This window comes from Sinocyclocheilus anshuiensis, unplaced genomic scaffold, assembly GCF_001515605.1.
Source record: "Sinocyclocheilus anshuiensis isolate Anshui unplaced genomic scaffold, SAMN03320099.WGS_v1.1 scaffold954, whole genome shotgun sequence".
Lineage (NCBI taxonomy): Eukaryota > Metazoa > Chordata > Actinopteri > Cypriniformes > Cyprinidae > Sinocyclocheilus > Sinocyclocheilus anshuiensis.
The window spans coordinates 208,194-228,836 of NW_015536527.1; the positions used below are offsets into that span (position 1 = coordinate 208,194).

The 20,643-nt window shown below is 37.4% G+C and overlaps 1 protein-coding gene across 1 annotated transcript in view; it reads left to right on the forward strand.

The window, feature by feature from the left end:
• The window catches only part of LOC107694416 (acid-sensing ion channel 1), a 48,064-nt gene that overhangs the window by 18,555 nt on the left and 8,866 nt on the right, over window positions 1-20,643 (forward strand). Inside the window, exons 2-6 of the mRNA XM_016494107.1 lie at window positions 6,850-7,000; window positions 11,506-11,558; window positions 17,046-17,196; window positions 19,333-19,389; window positions 19,636-19,789. Coding sequence (XP_016349593.1) covers window positions 6,850-7,000; window positions 11,506-11,558; window positions 17,046-17,196; window positions 19,333-19,389; window positions 19,636-19,789 — 566 coding nt within the window. The remainder of the gene's footprint in view (window positions 1-6,849; window positions 7,001-11,505; window positions 11,559-17,045; window positions 17,197-19,332; window positions 19,390-19,635; window positions 19,790-20,643) is intronic.

Here is a 20,643-nt window from a genome sequence, read left to right on the forward strand (position 1 = left end):
AGCAACGTGACTCCTGGGATATTGAGCTTGATATATTGCATCACGAGTCGCTCAGCATCCCAAGAGCCTTATCTGCAATCTCCTCGCGTCCAGGTCTCACGTAATTTAGCTAAATGTATGCACTGCCTTGCATTTGCCGTAGAAATTACGATCTGTCATTTTGTCGAGGGCAATGCCCTGTGAATGTCTTTATTCTTCATTCTGAATAATAATTGCATTGCTAGTATGCGAGTATAGAAGAAAAAAAATGAGACACCGTCAAGGTGTGTATTGGGGAAATTATGACTGGATTTATGTGCCTCGTTTCAACACTTCATCTTGCATTATTTTTTTTGGGAAATTGCTGGTGTTCAGCATGAATCATTTGGCTGTTGGGCTTGAAACACTTTGACTTGATTTGTAGTTCAGCATCAATGCAGCTACTGTGGTAGAAGGTCACTTTCCCTGTGGGCTTGTTTCTATTTAGTCAGTACACACACCTTGCTTTAAACATCTACCATGTAGACACACCCAACTTTTTCTCTGTAATTCCACTTTTTCTATCCCCCGTTCACACATGAGCGGAGTCACTTTGTCTAATTCAATTGCACCACCTTTGCATGAGCAGAAAGAAGCTAAGTCAGTCTCAATGGTCTATACAGATACACTTTTATTTAAATTGCATCTATCTTGTACTATCAGCACACTGGAGTTTGAGATAGAAGCATCAGTCGAGCTTGAAGTAAACCGTAATTATCCTCCAGTTCTCAACCACTCTGAATTTCTTCTCTAAGTAAAAGGAAAATGTATTTTTTGAACAGTATGGTGCTCTGTTTAAGTGAACACTATTGGTAGGAAGGGGTTGTAGTTGAGTTTGATGGATTTTGAGTATTTTAGCTTTGTTGCATTTTGATTGTACACTTACTTGACAAAAATAACTGAAAGTTATGGAAATTCAATGGTTAAATATGTTTATTATTGTACACGTTATACTTTGTAACACTGGAATATAATATTATATATAAATAATTATTTAATATTATTATTTATCCCTTTATTGATGTATCTACCTTGAGATGAAGAGTGGTACAGAAATTTCATAAGGTGTCTTTAAATTATTACATAGTCCATTTCCTGAATCATTTATAGTGTTCGTTCTTCCTCATATTTTCCGACATGTCTTCAGTTGAATTTTTTATATAAAAACAATTTTCTCAGTTGTTTCAAATGGGAGAGAATTTGAATGAAGATGGACTGGATCATATTGAGAGTCAATGAGCCTTTACTAGCTCCAAAGGCTGGAGTCCAGTGTGGAGATCTATTTGAGAGGTTGAGCAGAGACGACATTGAGAGATTGGAGCCTGTGTTCCTGTCCACAGGCAGGCCACTGACAGATAAATCAGAACCCCTTTAGCAGGCCTGGTGGTCTTAAATTGGCCATATTACCTCTCCATTACATCACTGAGTCTGTTGTCGATGTGTGTGACTTGCTGTCAATAGAGGAACCGGTATTGATTTTTGTGGCCAAGTCGAGTTGAGGCACACCCTGTGGCCATCTTTGTGCCAGTATTGATCGCTGTCAGACCGGGAACACCGACCTCTTAAACCTGACAAACACTTACTCACTAAATCCAGTGAATTTCTAAGTTTATACTTTGAGATCAAACCATCAGCTACCGGGAGACCACAGGCTCTTCTTACTGAAGCCTTAACTTTTTATGTCTGGATGCTTTAAGGAATAGTTCATCCATAAATTAAAATTCTGATTTCATTTACTGACCCTCATGTGGTTCCAAACCCCCAAAATGACATACACCATACAAGTAGTCCATACGTCTTTTGCACTATATTCCAAGTCTTTTAAAGTCATAAGATGGGGTTGTGTGCCATATGTTAACCATAAATGATTATTTAATTCCTTTTCCACTTACATTTTGGTCTGTTCCTCACACAAAACTATCATTCATGCAACATGAGCAGAATGCATTTGTGTAAATTGTTCATCAAACCATCCTAAGTGTACCGCCCACATTTCAGGAATTAGCCATATGTAGATCAGGAAAGTAGACGACATGTTCAACAGCTTGACTTTGGCTTCAGTGTTCTTGTATAATTTCATCGTTTTCCGATTCAGCAGCATTAATCTGATTTGTTATTACAGCGCAAAGCTATCGTACATCTGGAGCCACCAGCCACGGCAAAACGGACAGTGAGTTGTGTAGCTTATTAGACACGCAAGCTTTGCAATCAAAGTCCTCTGACAAACGGCTTCAGCTTGCTAGGAGTTCGCCATGGTGCACAGGGAGCCCTTGAGCAGGTGGCACGGTGCCATTTGGGTCTCAGTGAATTATTCATTTCAGAAGGCGCTACTGTCAGTGCGCTGATCTTGATCGGTAGTGATGGGTATATCAGTCACGCTTGCGAGACACCGGAGCCGCGTCTTCTTCAGCAGTCTTCCTCCTATCATGGTGAAGTGGAAGCTAATAGTGACGTATCGTCTTCTATTTCAAGCCCTGCTGCGTAAGGTGGATTGTGAAATTGCTTTGTGGAGTTGCAGGCATGCAGGAGAAAGCATTAAATAAATAAATAATAGCTTTTTTATGTCTCAGGTCGCACACGAAAGAACAATGTGGAATTCAAAATCATCTGTCAGCATTTCCGCACTCTTCATATTTCATGATACACTTTTGCATCTATTTATACCTCTTTTCTGTGTTGATAAATATGTTGGTTTTTAGGAGTGGATATTAAAATACTGGCACCTGTAATGGGAAAGATCATGTTTCACCTTTTATAATAATTGCTTATGCATTTTGTTAAATATGTGCTAATATATATTCAGTGTTTCAGTGATATGTTCTACTAATAAGAGTCAAGTACTTTGGACACCTGACTATAGATCCACCCAATGTCCAAAATTCACCAAGTACCAAATATGTATTTTGTAGAGTAAATAAAATGGTTACTAGTGGTTCAATGGATCACAAAACTCACGGATCGGATTGGATCGTTTTTCGGATTTCAATGTAACTTTGTTTTCCATTTATTATTTAAAGTTAAGTATTTCTTCAATACCACAGCAAAAACTACTAGCCTAACTATGCAAGTTCAAACATGATTAAATACAAGTGAACAGCCAATAAAAATAAGAACAAAAATACACAAATTGCAAGCATAGATAAATACAACAGAACAATGTTACAAATAAAATAAGGTCGCAGTATTCAGGTACAGAAATGTAATAATTAAGTGTAAAATTACACTAGTGTTCACTGTATAAATTAAATGTAGATTAATCTTCGTCAAACCTGTTTTGTTGTTTAATTAGCATTAATGACAGCAGCAGGTATTTAAAGGCTGCTGTCCCTTTAAGACGGATCCAATATGATGATATACATCCGATTTCTTTTTCAGCTGTTTTCTTTCAGTTAAGACATAACTGATTGCGTTTACCAGAATGATTGTTGAGATGGGTATTTTGGAGATGTGAAAGAGTTCGGTATTCGCGCACAGTCTGAAACGCGCCACGGTGTTTTGTTTGTGCGGCTGTGTGCATAGAATAACGAATCGTGTTCCCTTACACCTTTTCTCTTGTTGGAATGGTTTAAAATTACTTGAGCATGTAAACACATACAAATGATAAACTTTAACTCTATTATGGTTAAGTTTTGCAATTAATCCGTGGATCACATGCGTGTCGAACCGTGGGGCCTGGTCCGTACAGATCACGGATCAACTACGATCCGTTCAACCACTAATGGCTAACATTTGATCTTTAATTTTTTTTTTTTCAATAACTAGTTTTTTATACCTAAGCTGTTTGCTACAAATATATAAATCTGGCAACCGTTTACAATTAGTTTCAGTTTGTAAACATTAGTTTAACACAATGCATGAACAAACAGAAAACTATTACAGAAGAAGAATGTTATTGCAGCATTTGTAATCTTAATTCATTCAAATACTAACGTTTAATATAAACTTGTGCAGTAAACAATAAAAAAGTGTTTTTATTGTTATTCTGCATTGTCTCATGTACAGCACTGTGGTCAACATTTGTTGTATTAATATGTGCTCTATAAATAAAGTGAACATTGAACAAAGTGAACAAAAAGGTATATAATCAATATTAATAAAAGCTGTAAAATGATTGTTCTTTGTTCTTTTATATCAAATGCATTTGCACAAATAATACTGTTTCATTATCATGAAATACTATTTAATACATATTATCTATTGACTCAATGTTGGCACATATGGAAAGAAGTTAATTTTGGGCCCTGAATGCATATTTTGAATTTAATGCAGTTTGCATAATATTTATCTAGTTCTTAAGAAGATGTGACCATTTCTCATTGCTTTTTTAAGTTCTTGTGGCTGGTTTTATTTTCAAAGAAATCGCTGATTAAGGCTGTAAGTTCTCCGCTCCTCCCCTGTGATTCTTTTCCAGTCAACTGAGTCTCTGAACAGAGTCTGCCAACTGACAGCGTCCTACTGGGAGATCAGAGCACCTCATTGCTTCAAACTCCCCTCAGCGGCCAGAAAGTTTTAAAGTCGTTTAATTTTTCATAAAGTCCTGTTACAAAGGGCAGAAATGATAATGTATTATTGATGTCTTCAGCCCCAGTGGAGGCAGTTCTCTTGTATTAATGCAGCAGAGACGCACACAAGATGCTTGATGACACTCAGTGGCCCAGCGTTGGCACTAATAATTTAACACCTTAGTGCTCTTTTTGAATGCATTATTAGATAGTGTTGTTTGGTCATTTGTCTCTCATTTATGGGTTAGTAATTTGTTCAAACCCCGAACACAAGGTATTTAAAGTACACCATTTTATAAATTCTGACAAATAAACAAATGCGTTTCTGTCCTCAAAATAACTGGAATAATGCTCCAGTCAGGCACATACAGTGTGTTCCTGACTAATTTTTCACCGTGTGAAGCCTTTTGGCTATTGTAAATATTTTCTAAAGCACCGTTAGCATATTAAGGTCCTCACGAAGGCCCGTTCTTTCAAAATACCATGCAGTTATCTGTGCTCAATGGACCGATGGCCTCGTTGAGGGGACTTCATTGTGAAGTTTCTCAGAAAGACTCTACTAGCATCGACTCTCTTGCGTCCCAAGGTCAACGCAACCCTAGCCAACTACGCTGTGTTGCCACGGTTACCACAGCAACTCTCTCGTCTTGGCAACAGCCTCGCTTCTGTTTGCTAAACGCGTTAGACGCTGTTATTTCATCAGGAGTAGTTTAGATGTAGAAGAAGCTCTGGAGCACTTATTGTTGGTAATGGCAAAACAAGGGAACAATTATTCTGATGCTTTTAAATATGTTTGTCTGAAAGAGGCAAGAGCTTTTAGAAACATTATAGTGGATGTTCCTTTTGGGCATCTTGTGTGCTTTTTAAAAATTAAAAATGACTCTTTAATGCCCCAAAATGCTGTTTAGGTTAGCAACATACAAGGTTTTGAGGCATGAACAACAATGAGGTCTCATCAATGGTTGGACGCTGAATATATATATATATATATATATATATATTATGCCTTGCAGACTTTTCTGTGGTTTTATGTGGCATGTGTTTATAAGATTTGCTTGTCAACTTTTCACATTGGTTAAATGATCTAGATGGCTAACTCAGATGAGAGTTCGAGTTTTCTGTATGATTATAATACCTTTTTTGTAAAAACATTTTGATGAAAAAATATAATTTGTAAATATAAAATGTGGACTAATGTTTGTAAATAATTATCAAATAAGTATTAAATAAATGTAATTTAAATGCTAATAAATAAAATGCTAACTTGATTCTTTTACTGTGTGATTTATTGAAATGCATCAGTGTTGGCATTTTTTTAAAAAGTGGTAAAAATGGTAGTTGCTGACTCATGTCTAGAATCATTAAAGAAACTCTCAGTTCAGTCTCAGAACAGAATCTGTATCTCTTTTGTTTGCTGTCTTTGCCAGGATGTGTATTTATATAAGCGCTCCATCTGTGAATATTTGCATGTGCATTGGCTGAATCAACCATTCATCTGTCTGTCTGCAGCATTTCATCACAAGCCAACTGATATCTGACACATCCTTCATTGGCACTGAGAGGTTTTTCTCTCAAAGAGAAAGAGGTAAAGATGGCTGTCTGTATCCAGACACATGTTGCATTTATTTCTGAGATGTGATTCCCTGGAGAGCCACTACCATTTTTATAATGTCACTAAGTTCTCTAAAGACGTGGCCTTTTCATTTCCTTCACACTGAATTTTTCTCATTTGTCTGCGATGGTAATCAGGTTCTCCTGCAGCGAGGAGCAGTTGTGTTTCTGAGGCGCCATGCTCTCCATATCCTGCTGACTGTGATCTGATTAGATGTCCATTAGTTCAGTTTCAATTAAGACTGGCTGGATAGCCCTTCTGCCCCAGTGTAGATCACGTCATGACTTAGAGATGCTCTATAATTAATCAAACAATTTCCTGAAAGCTTACTTGAAAGATTTTGATTTTAGCTGGAAGTGCAACTGGGTCATTCCTGTTCAGAAGAACCTTTGAACTGTAAGGAATATGCTTGTGTTGATATAAGCAGATATTTCTATTAAGATTTATAAAGGGCATTCAGAAATGTTCTGTTTGATTAATTATATCTAGATTATATATTATTCAGCATAATTTGATAATCACTTGAATTAATGTTGCTGTGATAAATAGAAAATCTTTAAACATGCCTTTAAACATAATTCTGTTTATCGCCTACTTTCTACAATTGATAAGTGCAATCTTAATTTTCAGATTTGAGTTATTGTAAAGGAAGTTAAAATTCATCTATCATTGAAAACAATAAGTGCTCAAAGCCCCTTTGTTTATTTTTTTTGCCAGATCTTCACACGCTATGGAAAATGCTACACCTTCAACTCTGGACAGGATGGACGGCCACTGCTGATCACCATGAAGGGAGGGATGGGAAATGGGCTGGAGCTGATGCTGGATATCCAGCAGGATGAGTATCTGCCTGTGTGGGGAGAGACTGGTACGTCTCGTTAACCCTAGTAATCTCATGTGTCTTCTCAGTTTTAGATGAGATCCCATAATATTAACCAGCCCGAATGTGAACAGTTGCTTTATTTGTGTCTGTTTGTATTTCTCCTAAAGAACTATAGGAAAAATTTGAGACAAAGCTGATACTTGCACTGCATTTAGCTGGATTCGTTCAGTCTCCTGAGGAATGAAACATCTTTTTCAGATCCTGATCCAGCAGATCTCTAGTTTTACGTTCCTTATTCCTAAGATGAATCCACACTAAAATGATTCCAGCAGAAACTCTTGGGATTCCACCTATTCTTCCAGGCTTTGCATAAAATAAAATCAGCATGATCTGAGCCGTCTAAATGTCAGTAATCTGCTTATGAGGGTTTAGTTTAGGATTAATCAGTGTTTGCTAGACTGACTCTCCGTCTTTAATATGAATCAACAGGTTAAACCGAACGGACTGTGAATGAACTGTTAAATGAACATTCATGTCACAAAGCTCACCGCAAGGGACAGAATCGATTCAAATCCATAAAAAATACTGCTAGCGGGCATAGACACTTCTTAGCTGCATCTTAACTGAAATAGCAACTGATTTGAAATGCTCAATTTAACTCTCAATTGATTCTAATGCAGTTTGATGTCAGCATGTTGTTAATATTGACACACATATAGGCTAATAAGTCATTTTTATTAGATTAAACCGCTTGTCTCGACTCATCCACCATATTGAATAGCTTATTGTAGTTTATTCTGGAATTGCAACAATGATGCAAACAAAGAATTTGGCCAAAATGAGGTATTTTACAAGGCAACAATTATGCCTACGATGCATTAAAATGCTAAATAGGGAGCTCACTAGGTTTTGGAGCATAGCTGTAGACCACCATAAAAACCAGGTCAACACTCAGAACAACAGTTTATCAGACCGAGCCTAAAAAAATGAACAAGCACAACACTGCAGTAAACAACAACAGCAGCCATTGGACATGTTTGCCAGCAGAAGGTCAGAATGCTGCGAGGAGAAAATGTCTGTGACCTTTCCGGTAAAGTTCAATACGTTTTGAGCACTCAAAATGCAGAAAGTGACGTCAGGCCAGATCCTATTGATCAGAGAACGACAAATACACAAACACACGTTACAGCTGCAACCCAATTACAAGTGATGTGATACGTCCAGAGGAGGAAGTGAACCTCACTCGCATCTGTTTCTCAGTGGGACCAGTTTAACCTCTCTACGCCTCTGTAATTGAAAAGAGAGAGGGGGTAGATGGGAAACCCTGCGCACCTGCCTGTGTCACCACCCGACATTTACCGAGATTGTTTTTATAATGCTGTGATTTCCAGAGAAGTTCTGCTCACGCTCCTTCAAATTTCTCCAAACGCCAGGTGCTCTTGAAGGTCTCCGATATCTAATCACATCCTCCAAGCAGCACTCTGGTTACTCGGGTGAACGCTGTCCTGAAATCTCTTCCACAGCTGACTGGATTTCTCTGTAATTACAGAGCAGCTGTCTCGAAGTCTTGACAATGCCAGACTCCTCCAGAAACTCTGCACTGCACTGTTTCTCTCTAAGGCTTTTCACACTGCGCTTAACCCTGGGTTAACATCTTTTTAACCGATGTGTCACACTTTCGAAAGGGGGTTAGCATTACTTTTAACCCTGGGTTATAAAGCGCTGCTGACCCTGAATTACATACCAAAGTGGTACAACATGAAACTAGAGTGCTGGAATATTTTGGCAAGACTTTAAATGAAAGGTTTAAAAGGAAAAAATCCCAGATTTTCAACATGGTCTCAGACTTTTCATCTCACCCTTTACACCCTGTACTGTACACCTTGTGTCCAGTCTTGTAAATATGCAAATAAGAACATTAGTCCAGAGTTTACACTGTAAAATCCAGAAGCCTGACTAGTCAGGATTAAATGACAAACCTGGGGCTTGTGTCATAAAACAAGTTTAGCAAATAAGCCAGGCTTATTTCAGTTAGTCTGATTTATTTTGAACCAAATCAACTGACAATGAGTCAGACTAACTGAAATAAACCTGGCTTATTTGGTAAACTTGTTTCAGGACACAGGCCCCAGGAATTGAGTTTATCAAGGCTTGGTTTTGATAGTAAAACTTTTGAATTCATTCCATCTGAGTGCTGGATGAATCCCTAGATAAGGGGTGTCCAAACTTTTCCTAAAGGGGGCCAGATTCGATGATGTGGAAACACTGGGGGGGCCGGATGCTTCTACCTATATACAGTGGGTACAGAAAGTATTCAGACTCCCTTAAATTTTTCACTCTTTGTTATATTGCAGCCATTTGCTAAAATCATTTAAGTTAATTTTTTTTCCTCATTAACTGCGGGCCACTTAAAATTCATCCACGGCCACATTTGGCCCGTGGGCCGTAGTTTGGACACCCCTGCCCTAGATGATCTGCTAATATACAGTTCATGAAATGGGGCATCTGTGAGATTACTGTGGCCGGCTGTATCATTTCCCTCATGTTGTTCTGTTTGTGTGTTAATTATCATTAAGCAGATGTTTAAAAGGCGAAAATGGTGATAAAGCAGGTGGGAGACATCCGTAACTCCTCTGTGTGCTCATAGAGGATGTGCTCGGGAACTACATTTGTAACAATAGTCATTAGTAGTGTCACACGTAGACCGCTCTGTGGACTACATGAAAATCCAGCCGGCTGTGGAAGAAGGCCAGCGTTTAGACCATAATATACTGATTTAAAGTATTTAAATGACACCGGGTAGTGTCAAACGCAGCCTATAATATGTGCTAACACTGATGTTTGCTTAGCTGTCCATAGAGACGCGTCTCAAAACCTGAGGATTATTCCCGTTTAGTCGGAGGATGACACATGGCTAAATGTCAAAACATTACAGACGTGAAGCTGTTTAAAATGCCTTGAGACTAGTATATAAAGATCTCTCTTCCTGTCAGTGTCGTTGTTTTTAATGTTTGTTTCTGGTTTGTGTGTTCTTTTTGTAAATTTCTTGGTGCTGGACTCGTCTCAAAATGTACAGGACTGTGATTGTGTCAGTCTGTTGTTTAGGCTACAGACTGAAATTTAGGTTTTGATTTCTGCAGCTGCGGTTTTATTTATTTATGTTTGTTTTGAATGCTTTAATGTGGAGTAACACAACTACATTTCTGAATGTTCTGACTGATATTGTGACTATTTTGATGCTAATGAAGCACATTTTCAACATGAATTCTCATCAGTGTAATGCAGAAAAATCACATTTTCTATACATGTAATTTATATAACAGTTCTTTCAGGTCCTTGAATCTGATTGGCTGATAAGAGTGTGATATTCTAGTGATAACTAGGGATGCTCCGATCTGCCTTTTTTGCCTCCGATACCGATTCCGATACCTAGGGTTCGGTATTGGCCGATACCGATTCCGATCCGATACCAGTGAAGTTTTTTTCCCTCATTTAAATAAATGTAGAATTTATATATCTCTGTGTGTGGAACTGATAATCATTCTTTCACAATCTACTACAGACTACATCATTATAAAGAAAAATAAAATAAACAAATATGAAAAAATATAGGCCTATGTATATTTATAATCTATGACAAAAATTTATCATAAACTAGGTTAGTGGATAATTCGGCAGCAAATTGTACGCTTCAGGGACCAGCCAAGACTGATCACACCGGTGTGATTGTACGCTTCAGGGACCAGCCAAGACTGATCACACCGGTGTGATTGTACGCTTCAGGGACCAGCCAAGACTGATCACACCGGTGTGATTGTACGCTTCAGGGACCAGCCAAGACTGATCACACCGGTGTGATTGTACGCTTCAGGGACCAGCCAAGACTGATCACACCGGTGTGATTGTACGCTTCAGGGACCAGCCAAGACTGATCACACCGGTGTGATTGTACGCTTCAGGGACCAGCCAAGACTGATCACACCGGTGTGATTGTACGCTTCAGGGACCAGCCAAGACTGATCACACCGGTGTTCTCGTACGCTTCAGGGACCAGCCAAGACTGATCACACCGGTGTGATCGTATGCTCCAGGGACCAGCCAAGACTGATCACACTGGTGTGATCGTACGCGTTAAAGGGTTACGCTATCATATGGCTTCAGAAGTAACACAGAATAATTCGCACAATCAAAAAAAAAAAAGAAAAATCTCGGATTTGGATCGGCTCTCTCTGACCGATACCCGATCCGAGAAAAATGGCACTATCGGAGCCGATACCCGATATGAATATCGGATCAGCGCATCCCTAGTGATAACAGAACTGTTTCACTGCTTGTATCACTCCGCTTGTGGTATTTCTCACAGCGAGTGTCATGGCATACGTCCAAATCCACTGTAATTTTAAAAATACTGTTTTTGTGTCACATACTGTAGTTTTTAAGAGTTTTTTAGGGGAGAATGTAGTTGTTTAGACTTTTAATATGCAGTTTGTTAATAAAGATAACGTGTATTTGAAAATTTGCTGCAACGTTTTTGGAAATGTGAGCTCCAGGGCATCAGCGGCCGTTCAGCACTCATAAACCTGCCGAGAGCAGCCTTACCCTGGCCAGATCTTCTGGAATTTTCAGCTGGCTCTGATGTCTCTATAGTGATTAAACATGAGATATAATTTGTTTTGGGTAAATCTAACGGGCAGTCTTTGGTCTCATTAATCTATCATTTGTTCCAGAGCAAAGAGTTTTGGCTTAGGGCAAAATCTCATCACATTATATTTTATGTAACATTAATGCTGTATTAATGCTGCCTTTACTTTGCCTAGCAACTTTTATGATGGCTGTTGTTGTTTATTAAGTATTATTATTCAATAAATAATATTTATATAAATAATAGTTGTATTTAATAATAGTATTTAGTATTGAGGTGTGTGTAAGTAATGGTGATTTTAGTTACATTATTCTGCCATTCAATGGTGACGAGACCATTTCTTTTATGAGTGAGTCAGCAGTAAAGACTTTTATATTGAAAGAGATTCAAACAGGGATTTAAACAAGGAAGTTATTTTTACTTTCAACAACACCCTCTAAGACGCAGCCAACAAATGCACTGAGCAGCGCTGTCATCGGAAATTTTTGTCTTTGGGTTGTTATATGAATTGCAATGCTCGGGTAAACCGCTATAGAGTGGATATCGCTATAGAGTTAGAACCGGTGAATGTGGTTTACAGGTTTCATAGAAAGAGAATGATGTGCGCCAAATGAGTCACTGTAGAAACCGAATAGTACTTCAATGGTTGTAGACAAAATAGCTCAACACAAGAGCCAATGCAAACGCAAAGACATGTGAAATAAAACGTCATCGTGTTTTAAAGAAGAGTGGCTTGATTAAGTGCTGGAAATAGCTGAGGATGGGCACAGAACGGTAACATTTACAGTCACACACAGACATTTTTTTGAAAATATTTCACTTACAGATCTCAGTTTAAATGCTTCAGTTTGTTTTGATATTATACGCTATAGAGTTAGAAGCGGTGAATGCGGTTTACAGGTTTCATAGAAAGAGAATGATGTGCGCTGAATGAGTCGCTGTAGAAACTGAATATTTTAATGGTTGCGGACGAAATAGCTCAAATTGAGAGCCAACGCAAACGCAATGACATGTGAAATAAAACGTCATCATGTATTAAAGAAGACTGGCTTGATTAAGTGCTGGAAATAGCGGATGATGGGCACAGAACGGTAACAAAACTCAGACATTTACAGTCACACAGGTGTATTGTGCAAACTGTACTTCATAGCCTATAGGGATGTTTAGATAGCTATAGAAGAAGTCACGTTCACGTTTTTTAAAAATATTTAACTTACAGATCTCAGTTTAAATGCTTCAGTTTGTTTTCTATTCTATTCTATCAGTTTAAATGCTTCAGTTTGTTTTGATATTATATTATGTTAGGCCTATATTATAAACCTAATAAATAATTGACCTTGTTTTTTAATGGAGTCTCTTATGCTCATCAAGGATGTATTTATTTGATCGAAAATACAGAAAAAAAACTGTAATATTGTGAAACATTATTGCAATTTCTAATAATAGTTTCCTATTTTAATATACTTCAAAATATAATGTATTCCCGTGAAGCAAAGCTGAATTTTCAGCATCATTACTCCAGTCTTCCGTGTCATATGATCCTTCAGAAATAATTAATATGCTGATTTATTATCAGTGTTGAAACGGTTGTGCTGCTTAATATTTTTTATTTACTCCAGTCTTCAGTGTCATATGATCCTTCAGAAATAATTAATATGCTGATTTATTATCAGTGTTGAAACGGTTGTGCTGCTTAATATTTTTTATTTTTTTGGAACCTGTGATACTTTTTTCGTTGATTCTTTGATTAATAAAAAGTTAAAAAGAACAGCATTTATTCCAAATATAAATCTTTTCTATTTCAAAATAGAAGTCTTTACTATCACTTTTTATCCATTTAACACATTCTTGCTGAATAAAAGTATTAATTTCTTAAAAAAAAAAAAAAAAAAAAAAAAATTACTGACCACAAACTTTTGAATAGTAGTGTATATTGTAACACAAAATTTCTATTTTGAATAAACACTGTTCTTTTTAACTTTTTATTTATCAAAGAATCCTGAAAAAAATATCACAGGTCCCCAAAAAAAATATTTTTTTTAAATTATAAATCAGCATATTAGAATGATTTGTGAAGGATCATGTGACACTGAAGACTGGAGTAATGATGCTGAAAATTGCTTTGCTTCATAGGAATAAATTATATTTTAAAGTATATTAAAATAGAAAACTTTTATTTTAAATTGCAATAATATTTCACAATACTATTTTGTGAAATAATATTCAGTATTTTTATCAAATAGATACAGTCTTGATGAGCTTAAGAAACTTCTTTAATAAACGTTATTAATCCCAAACTTTTGAATGGCAGTGTATTATACTGTAAAAAAAAAAAAAAAAAAAAAAAAGTACATCATTTAGTCACGGGTCAAATTAAATACAAATAGCACATTAAAGTTAAAAGTTACACACTTTTTTTGTGTGCGCGCTGTACAGGTCTGGTATAAAGAATGTTTTTGCTCAGGTGGCCGAAATGTCCGCCCAATAGAGAAAAGTTTTGCTCAGCAAGAAAAAAAATTAGAGGGAACATTGCTCATGGTTATAAAATAGACTTCATTTTCACTACTAAAAATATAATGTCCTGTTTTTTGTTTGATTTTGGGCTGAGATATGATGTGGACAGCTTTGTGAGATTCACCCAAGAAGAAATTTGGTCTCCCACAACCACAAACATGATTTGATTTTCAAATGAGAGCGAACGGCCGACACAGAGGTCGACCCTGCCCTCTGGAATGAATATTATTTAGTTATAGGATTCTCAGAATCCATGTTTAATTTTCATGAAGGCCACATCATGAAATAAAAACAGCAGCTTTATTTCTGTGAGAGAAAGAAACAGGCAAAATCAAGGTGTATGTGATCGATAAATAAGAGTCAAAGAGATGGACAGACGATCTGACTGGATGAAGACAGACAGAAAGGTGGTTGATATGCACAGACGGCTCTCTGCTCTTGTAATTGGAGGTCAGTGCATCTCCAATGTGCAGTGGATTGATTTCAGTAACATTTCCCCTCATTTATTTTCCTCTTACACAAAGATCAAGCCTCCGTCTCTAGATGCATCACCAAGATTCAATGTCACTGGCTTTTACAGGATTAGCATCCATCTCTGTCTGTCGCTCTCAACATGGTTCACACAGTCAGCTTTTGAGATTGACAACTGTATTTGCTAATGGATGGGACTCTCAGACTGTGTGGAAGATAGAATAATGTTTATATGTAGTTAACAAGTCAATTCGTAATACCATACCAATAGGTATTGATTATTTTGTATATCCGCCAATCAATACTCAACAGGAAAATGTTATTGCTCTACGTCCACAAATCAATGCTATTTTCTTAAAATTAAGTCCGTGTTCTGCTTTTAATCGCAAGCACAACTTTGAGTAAATGAGGCTTTCTATAGAATATGCCAGATTCATTAGTCACTGACATTCACCTCACGTAATTAATGTTGCATTAGCACTTGTGGAAAGCAGTAGTAGTAATGCTGTACAGTCCAGAGTTTGACATTAGCATGCTGCCAAGCTAACAAGGCAATATCCTAACAAGCAGAAAAATAAGGACCATACACAAATTTTAGGTAAAATTGCTGTTTTTAATTAGGCTGAACTATTTTTAATGGTTCTTTTCCTACTGAGCTGGTTGCAGTGCATTCTGGGATTGGAAACATGCCAAAATAAGGTATCTTAGGAGGCAGCATAATAATGCCGTCTGTCTTTGAGAACAGTTTTAACATCAAGGACCCACCTATAATGCCTTCAAATTCTGCTCATGTTGCAAGCTTACTAGTTTTCGGGGTGAAGTCAACATGTCAGATGCTGTCGGTAAAGCTTGCATTGTTTTGAACCTGAAACATTCCTCTAAGGTTTCAGTAGGATGTTTGTAGATAGTGAATTCATATGCGGTAACGTTGCGTAAAGCATTAGCTTGCTTTACCTTTTGTGTCTGTATTTTTAGTGCATATGCTGCATTTGTTTATGGTGTACGTGTGTGTGCATTTCTCAAGCTGATAGTGAGTTGTCTTCAGGGATTATAGCGTTGTCCAAAACCTAGTAATGTGCCAAATAGACTTTTTGCAAAGGCTGTTCCAAAATGTATGCAGAAACATTATGCAGCCTTTTAAGATACTTTGTTTGGTGGACTGCAGCATTGCATGTATACTAAATAATTCAGCTTGAGAGAGATGTCAGCATACTTCAATATAAATTCCTATATTTAATTTAATATTGAAAGATATCAAATATAGTTGAAATTGTGAACATTTATGCTTATTAGATTAAGGGCCAGTTTTACTAACAGCTTTTGGAATTAAAATATTACTGTCAGGTTTTACCAAAGACACGCAGAGACGAATTAGCGCTGAAAAGGCGTGGACACAGTTATTTTTGCGACTGACCTTATTGAATATGCATTTGTAGGAGTTTCCCTTTCTGACGCAAAATTTATGGGAGGGGAGTAATAAAATGAATGAAGCAACGAGATTTACTAAAGTTTGAGCTCGTCAAATTACTGGTATTTGCGGCATTATTTAACGCCCAAAAAAGCATGCCTTAAACTATTTTGTGCTTGAAATGGCTGCAATTATTTTGCTAGAGGAAGCACCGCAGAGAACAGAGAGTGCGTGGTAGAAGGGAGAGAATTTTTTCCACACGTATTAATTTATTTGGAATGCCAGAAGAACAAATTATCCGAACATATAGTTTGCCAAGCCATGTTATTTTTAATTTGCTTCAAGAAATAAAAGACGACTTGGAACCCTCAACTAGGAGTCACGTAATACCAGGTCTATCAAAACTTCTTGCAACCCTTCATTTTTTAGCCTACGGTTCTTTTCAATGTACTGTGGCTTCTTTATTCTTTATTTGCAACTACACTTATTTAGGCCTGTCGCAATAATCAATATATCGACTTATCGCGCAATATATGTACATGGCCTCAATCATTTTTGGTGACGCAATATATCGGCCGTTATATTTACTTAAAAATTAATGTCACCATGTTTTGTACATTCCACTTGTGCCTGTGTCTTTTGCAGCTTCTCGTAAATAACGTGGTGTAGTCATGAGGTGCTAGTTCACGCTTATCGCAATTATTTCTGGGGCAATATATCGCACAACAAGAAGTTGTTATCGTGACAGGCCTACACTTATTTGCGCTGCGCTTGGTATATTATATTATACATATTGGTCAATATGTAAATGAGATGTTGCGTCTGTGTTCTTTAAATTTGCGCATTGTTAGTAAATCACCCGCAGAAATGTCCACACTCATCTGTGCTGTTTTGGAATTTTGGAAGCCATTGTGATTTGTGTCTCCTGTACACGCCATGTGAGGAGCAATATATGTGTTGAGCTGTTTTGCAATGTGTTTCAAATAATTATATTTGTAATGAATTCACATAAGAGATTTAACAAGATACTATTGCTATTTCTTTCTGTCTTGTAGCTGACGTATCTCCCTCCTCCATGGGGCGACTGTAAGGCAACACCCATGGACTCTGATTTCTTCAACACATACAGTATCACCGCCTGCCGCATCGACTGCGAGACACGATACCTGGTGGAGAATTGCAACTGCCGCATGGTGCACATGCCCGGTAAACACACACACACACACACCCAGTAATGTATCAACAAAACCAGATATATGATGTCTGCAATGTTATAAATCTATCTCTGCTATTCTCTTCTGAACACCAACAGACAAAGCACCAATATTTCTCCTGAAGTTCATCATTTTGGGTTTGATTCTGTAGCCTAATTCTCAATTAAACACCCTACAATCTTAAATTAGTAGCTACAATGATAGAAGTTTGTGAGAATCTCATTTCCCACAAAGTCTCATCTTTTTTTAGTGTCTCTACTAGTGTGTTCTGCCCAGCAGTTATTTACTAAATTAACAAATTAATTGCTAATTCTTGTGGTTTGTTATTCCTTTTCAGAACAAAATGTTTTCAAGCTGTTGCTTTTCAAGCCTATGATCATTTAAACCCTCGCCGTGCCCTAAAGCTGTTTAGCATGTTATCTTGCTTAAATTCTAGTTGCTAGTTTTTGGCTTAGTGAAAGTAAGAGGATTTTAACCTGAGTGAATAGAAAACCATAATTTTATGCAGCCCTGTTAGGATCCAGCACCCCACTGAGTTCTGTACGTCTGTTTGAAATACGGCCCTCTGATCATCTCTAAAGACTAGATCTGAGCTGCGTCAAACAGGGATTTGCTGTATCTTCAACGCCATCTACACTGTGACATAACTGGAATGCTCTGGTTATAATCAACAAAGCTGTCTCCACTGCATGCAGACAACATTGTAATCAACAGGAACATCACAGACAGTATCTTTGTAGACCTTTTTTTTCATTATAACTATAGACTTGTAGCCAACTTTATTGATTTTAACAGAGCCTTGTTGATAAGCAAACTAGTTCATTATTACAAGAACATTCTAATTTTGTCACATCACTGGCTTACACGGTCTAGACATGTTTTTTCATTCAGCGTCTCGTTGATTGTATGCGCTCTTTCTCTCACTGCAAGAGTCCTTGAGCTATTCGAGGAAACTTCAAGACCTGAATAAATACAATTAATTAAAAGAGGAAATCTGATTTTTGAGGAAATGCTCAGAGCTGATAACAACAGCGTGATGGACGGCGACATGTTTTAATTAACAGACAGAGGCCATTTCCTTTCACCTTTAGCCAGAACATTGTGTTCTTCTCTCTCCGCGGCACATCTTTTGTTCTTTATCCTCACGCTTTTCTTAAAGTGTAACTTGCACAAAAATACATTCAGCTCTTATTTCACCCCAAATTCAAAAGCAGATAATAAGAAAATGCATTATGTATGAAGAAAATCGGCCCTATTTTGTATAGTAACTATTATTTGCATCACAATTAAGCACATTTCTCATTACTTTAATGAGTGTGGGCATTTTACCTTAGGGTTTGTTTGTAATTCTCATTATTCTTAATGATGTTTCTCATTAGATTCTCATTACTGTAATAAAGTCACAAAAATCCTCTTGTCTCTTTTTATTGACATCAGCATAAATTAAAGACTGCACACAAATACTACTATACTGTATATACTTCATCATTTAAATAGATACTTTTAGAAAATGTTGTTTTTGAGGTAAGGTTAGGACAGCAAGATTTGTAATGTTTTTTAAAGAATTCTCTTCTGCTCACCAAGCCTGCATTTATTTGATCCAAAATACTGCAAAAACAGTAATATTGTGAAATATTTTTACTATATAAAATAACTGCTTTCTATTTGAATATATTTTAAAATGTAATTTATTCCTGTGATTTCAAAGCTGAATTTTAGCGTCATTACTCCAGTCACATGATCCTTCAGAAATCATTCTAATATTCTGATTTGCTGCTCAAAAACATTTCATTATTATGTTGAAAACTGCTAAATAGAATGTTTTTAGGTTTCTTTGATGAATAGACAATTCAGAAGAACAGCGTTTAACTGAAATAGAAATCTTTTGTAACATTATAAATGTCTTTATCATCACTTATATATATAATTTTTTTGCTTGATTATAAAACGTGTTTTGGGCATTATGATTTGTATTTTTTGCACTGTGACATTTTTATGGCAAAAACAAACTGTACTGCCTACAGTTTTTTTCGTTTTTTTTTTTTTTTTAATATATAAAATTGTACTGTACTGTAGATGTTTCTGGGAGCCGTCTTTGCTTATATAGGCTGTGTTTCTCTGTCTTTAGGAGATGCTCCATATTGCACTCCGGAACAGTACAAGGAATGTGCAGATCCGGCTCTAGGTGAGAAATTTGCCTCCTCTGTTGAAACGTTTCAGTCTAGAGGCCAGTTCTCCTCGCTGAACCCATCCGCTCCTCATTACTGATGTCTGAACCTGAGGCCATGATGGGACAGCACGATTTATGACCCCTTCTAACCTCACCACCAACTTCCCCAGGCCTTTTTATACTTCATCATCTGTCCTGTTGTTTTTCCAGCCAGGATTTTTGAGGTTAAGAGAAATGTTCTACCTTTTTCTCTGGCTCTAGATTTTCTGGTGGAAAGAGACAATGACTACTGCGTTTGCGACACGCCCTGCAACATGACGCGCTACGGCAAAGAGTTGTCCTTCGTCAAGATCCCCAGCAAAGCCTCTGCCAAATACCTGGCCAAGAAGTACAACAAGACGGAGCAGTACATTGCGTGAGTTTCACTTAAATTAGGGGTGCGCCGATTGATTGGCTACCGATCACTATCGGCCGATAATCGCTTTGGGATGATTGACCGGCGGGCTCTAAAAAGGCAGATCTCAAAAAAACGATCTCAAGCTGATGACGCTGCCATGAGAGGTTTGGCACGACATGCAGATGCGCCATCTCAGTCTCTGTCCGGCGCGGGTGAAATAATTATAATGCTATATTTCTTCATTAAATAACTTATAACGTAATTTGAAAACCTTGTGTGAGACGTAACTTCACAAACAGCGTGAGTGAATCACCACGCGCTCTCTCTCTTCCTCTCTCAAAAATACGCAAATGGCTTCAAATCACCACACATCGCGTCTGTCTATAAGCGAGCTGCACACTGCACAATTGACACAGGAATTGTCACTTGCACAATCGAGGCAGTGTCACATCGTCACTAAAGTTTATAAATTGCATTACTTTTAAATTCTTACCAGTGTTTAACCATTCAGCGCTTGCGCGCTCTCCTGGAGACAGTGTGCTCATGCACACTTGCAGCGCACACACATAATGCCAGGTTCACATTACTCCGTTTGCAGTGCGTATGTGGGGTGTATTTTTTCCGCGCTCATGTTAACAGATTAATAAAGCACGCACATGGTAGCAGTCCAGCAGTGCGTTCCACGAGTGGTGCGTTTGCAGCAGTGCAGAGATCGTTTCCGCACCGAGTCTATGTTTGCTTTAAAGCATTTTTTGCAGTAAATATGAACATGGATTGACACTAAAATGTAGTAATTACACCATAAATGCATATTATTAAAGTCTACTGTGTTTCACAGTCAACACATATGGCTTTTTGGCTAGGTTTAAAGG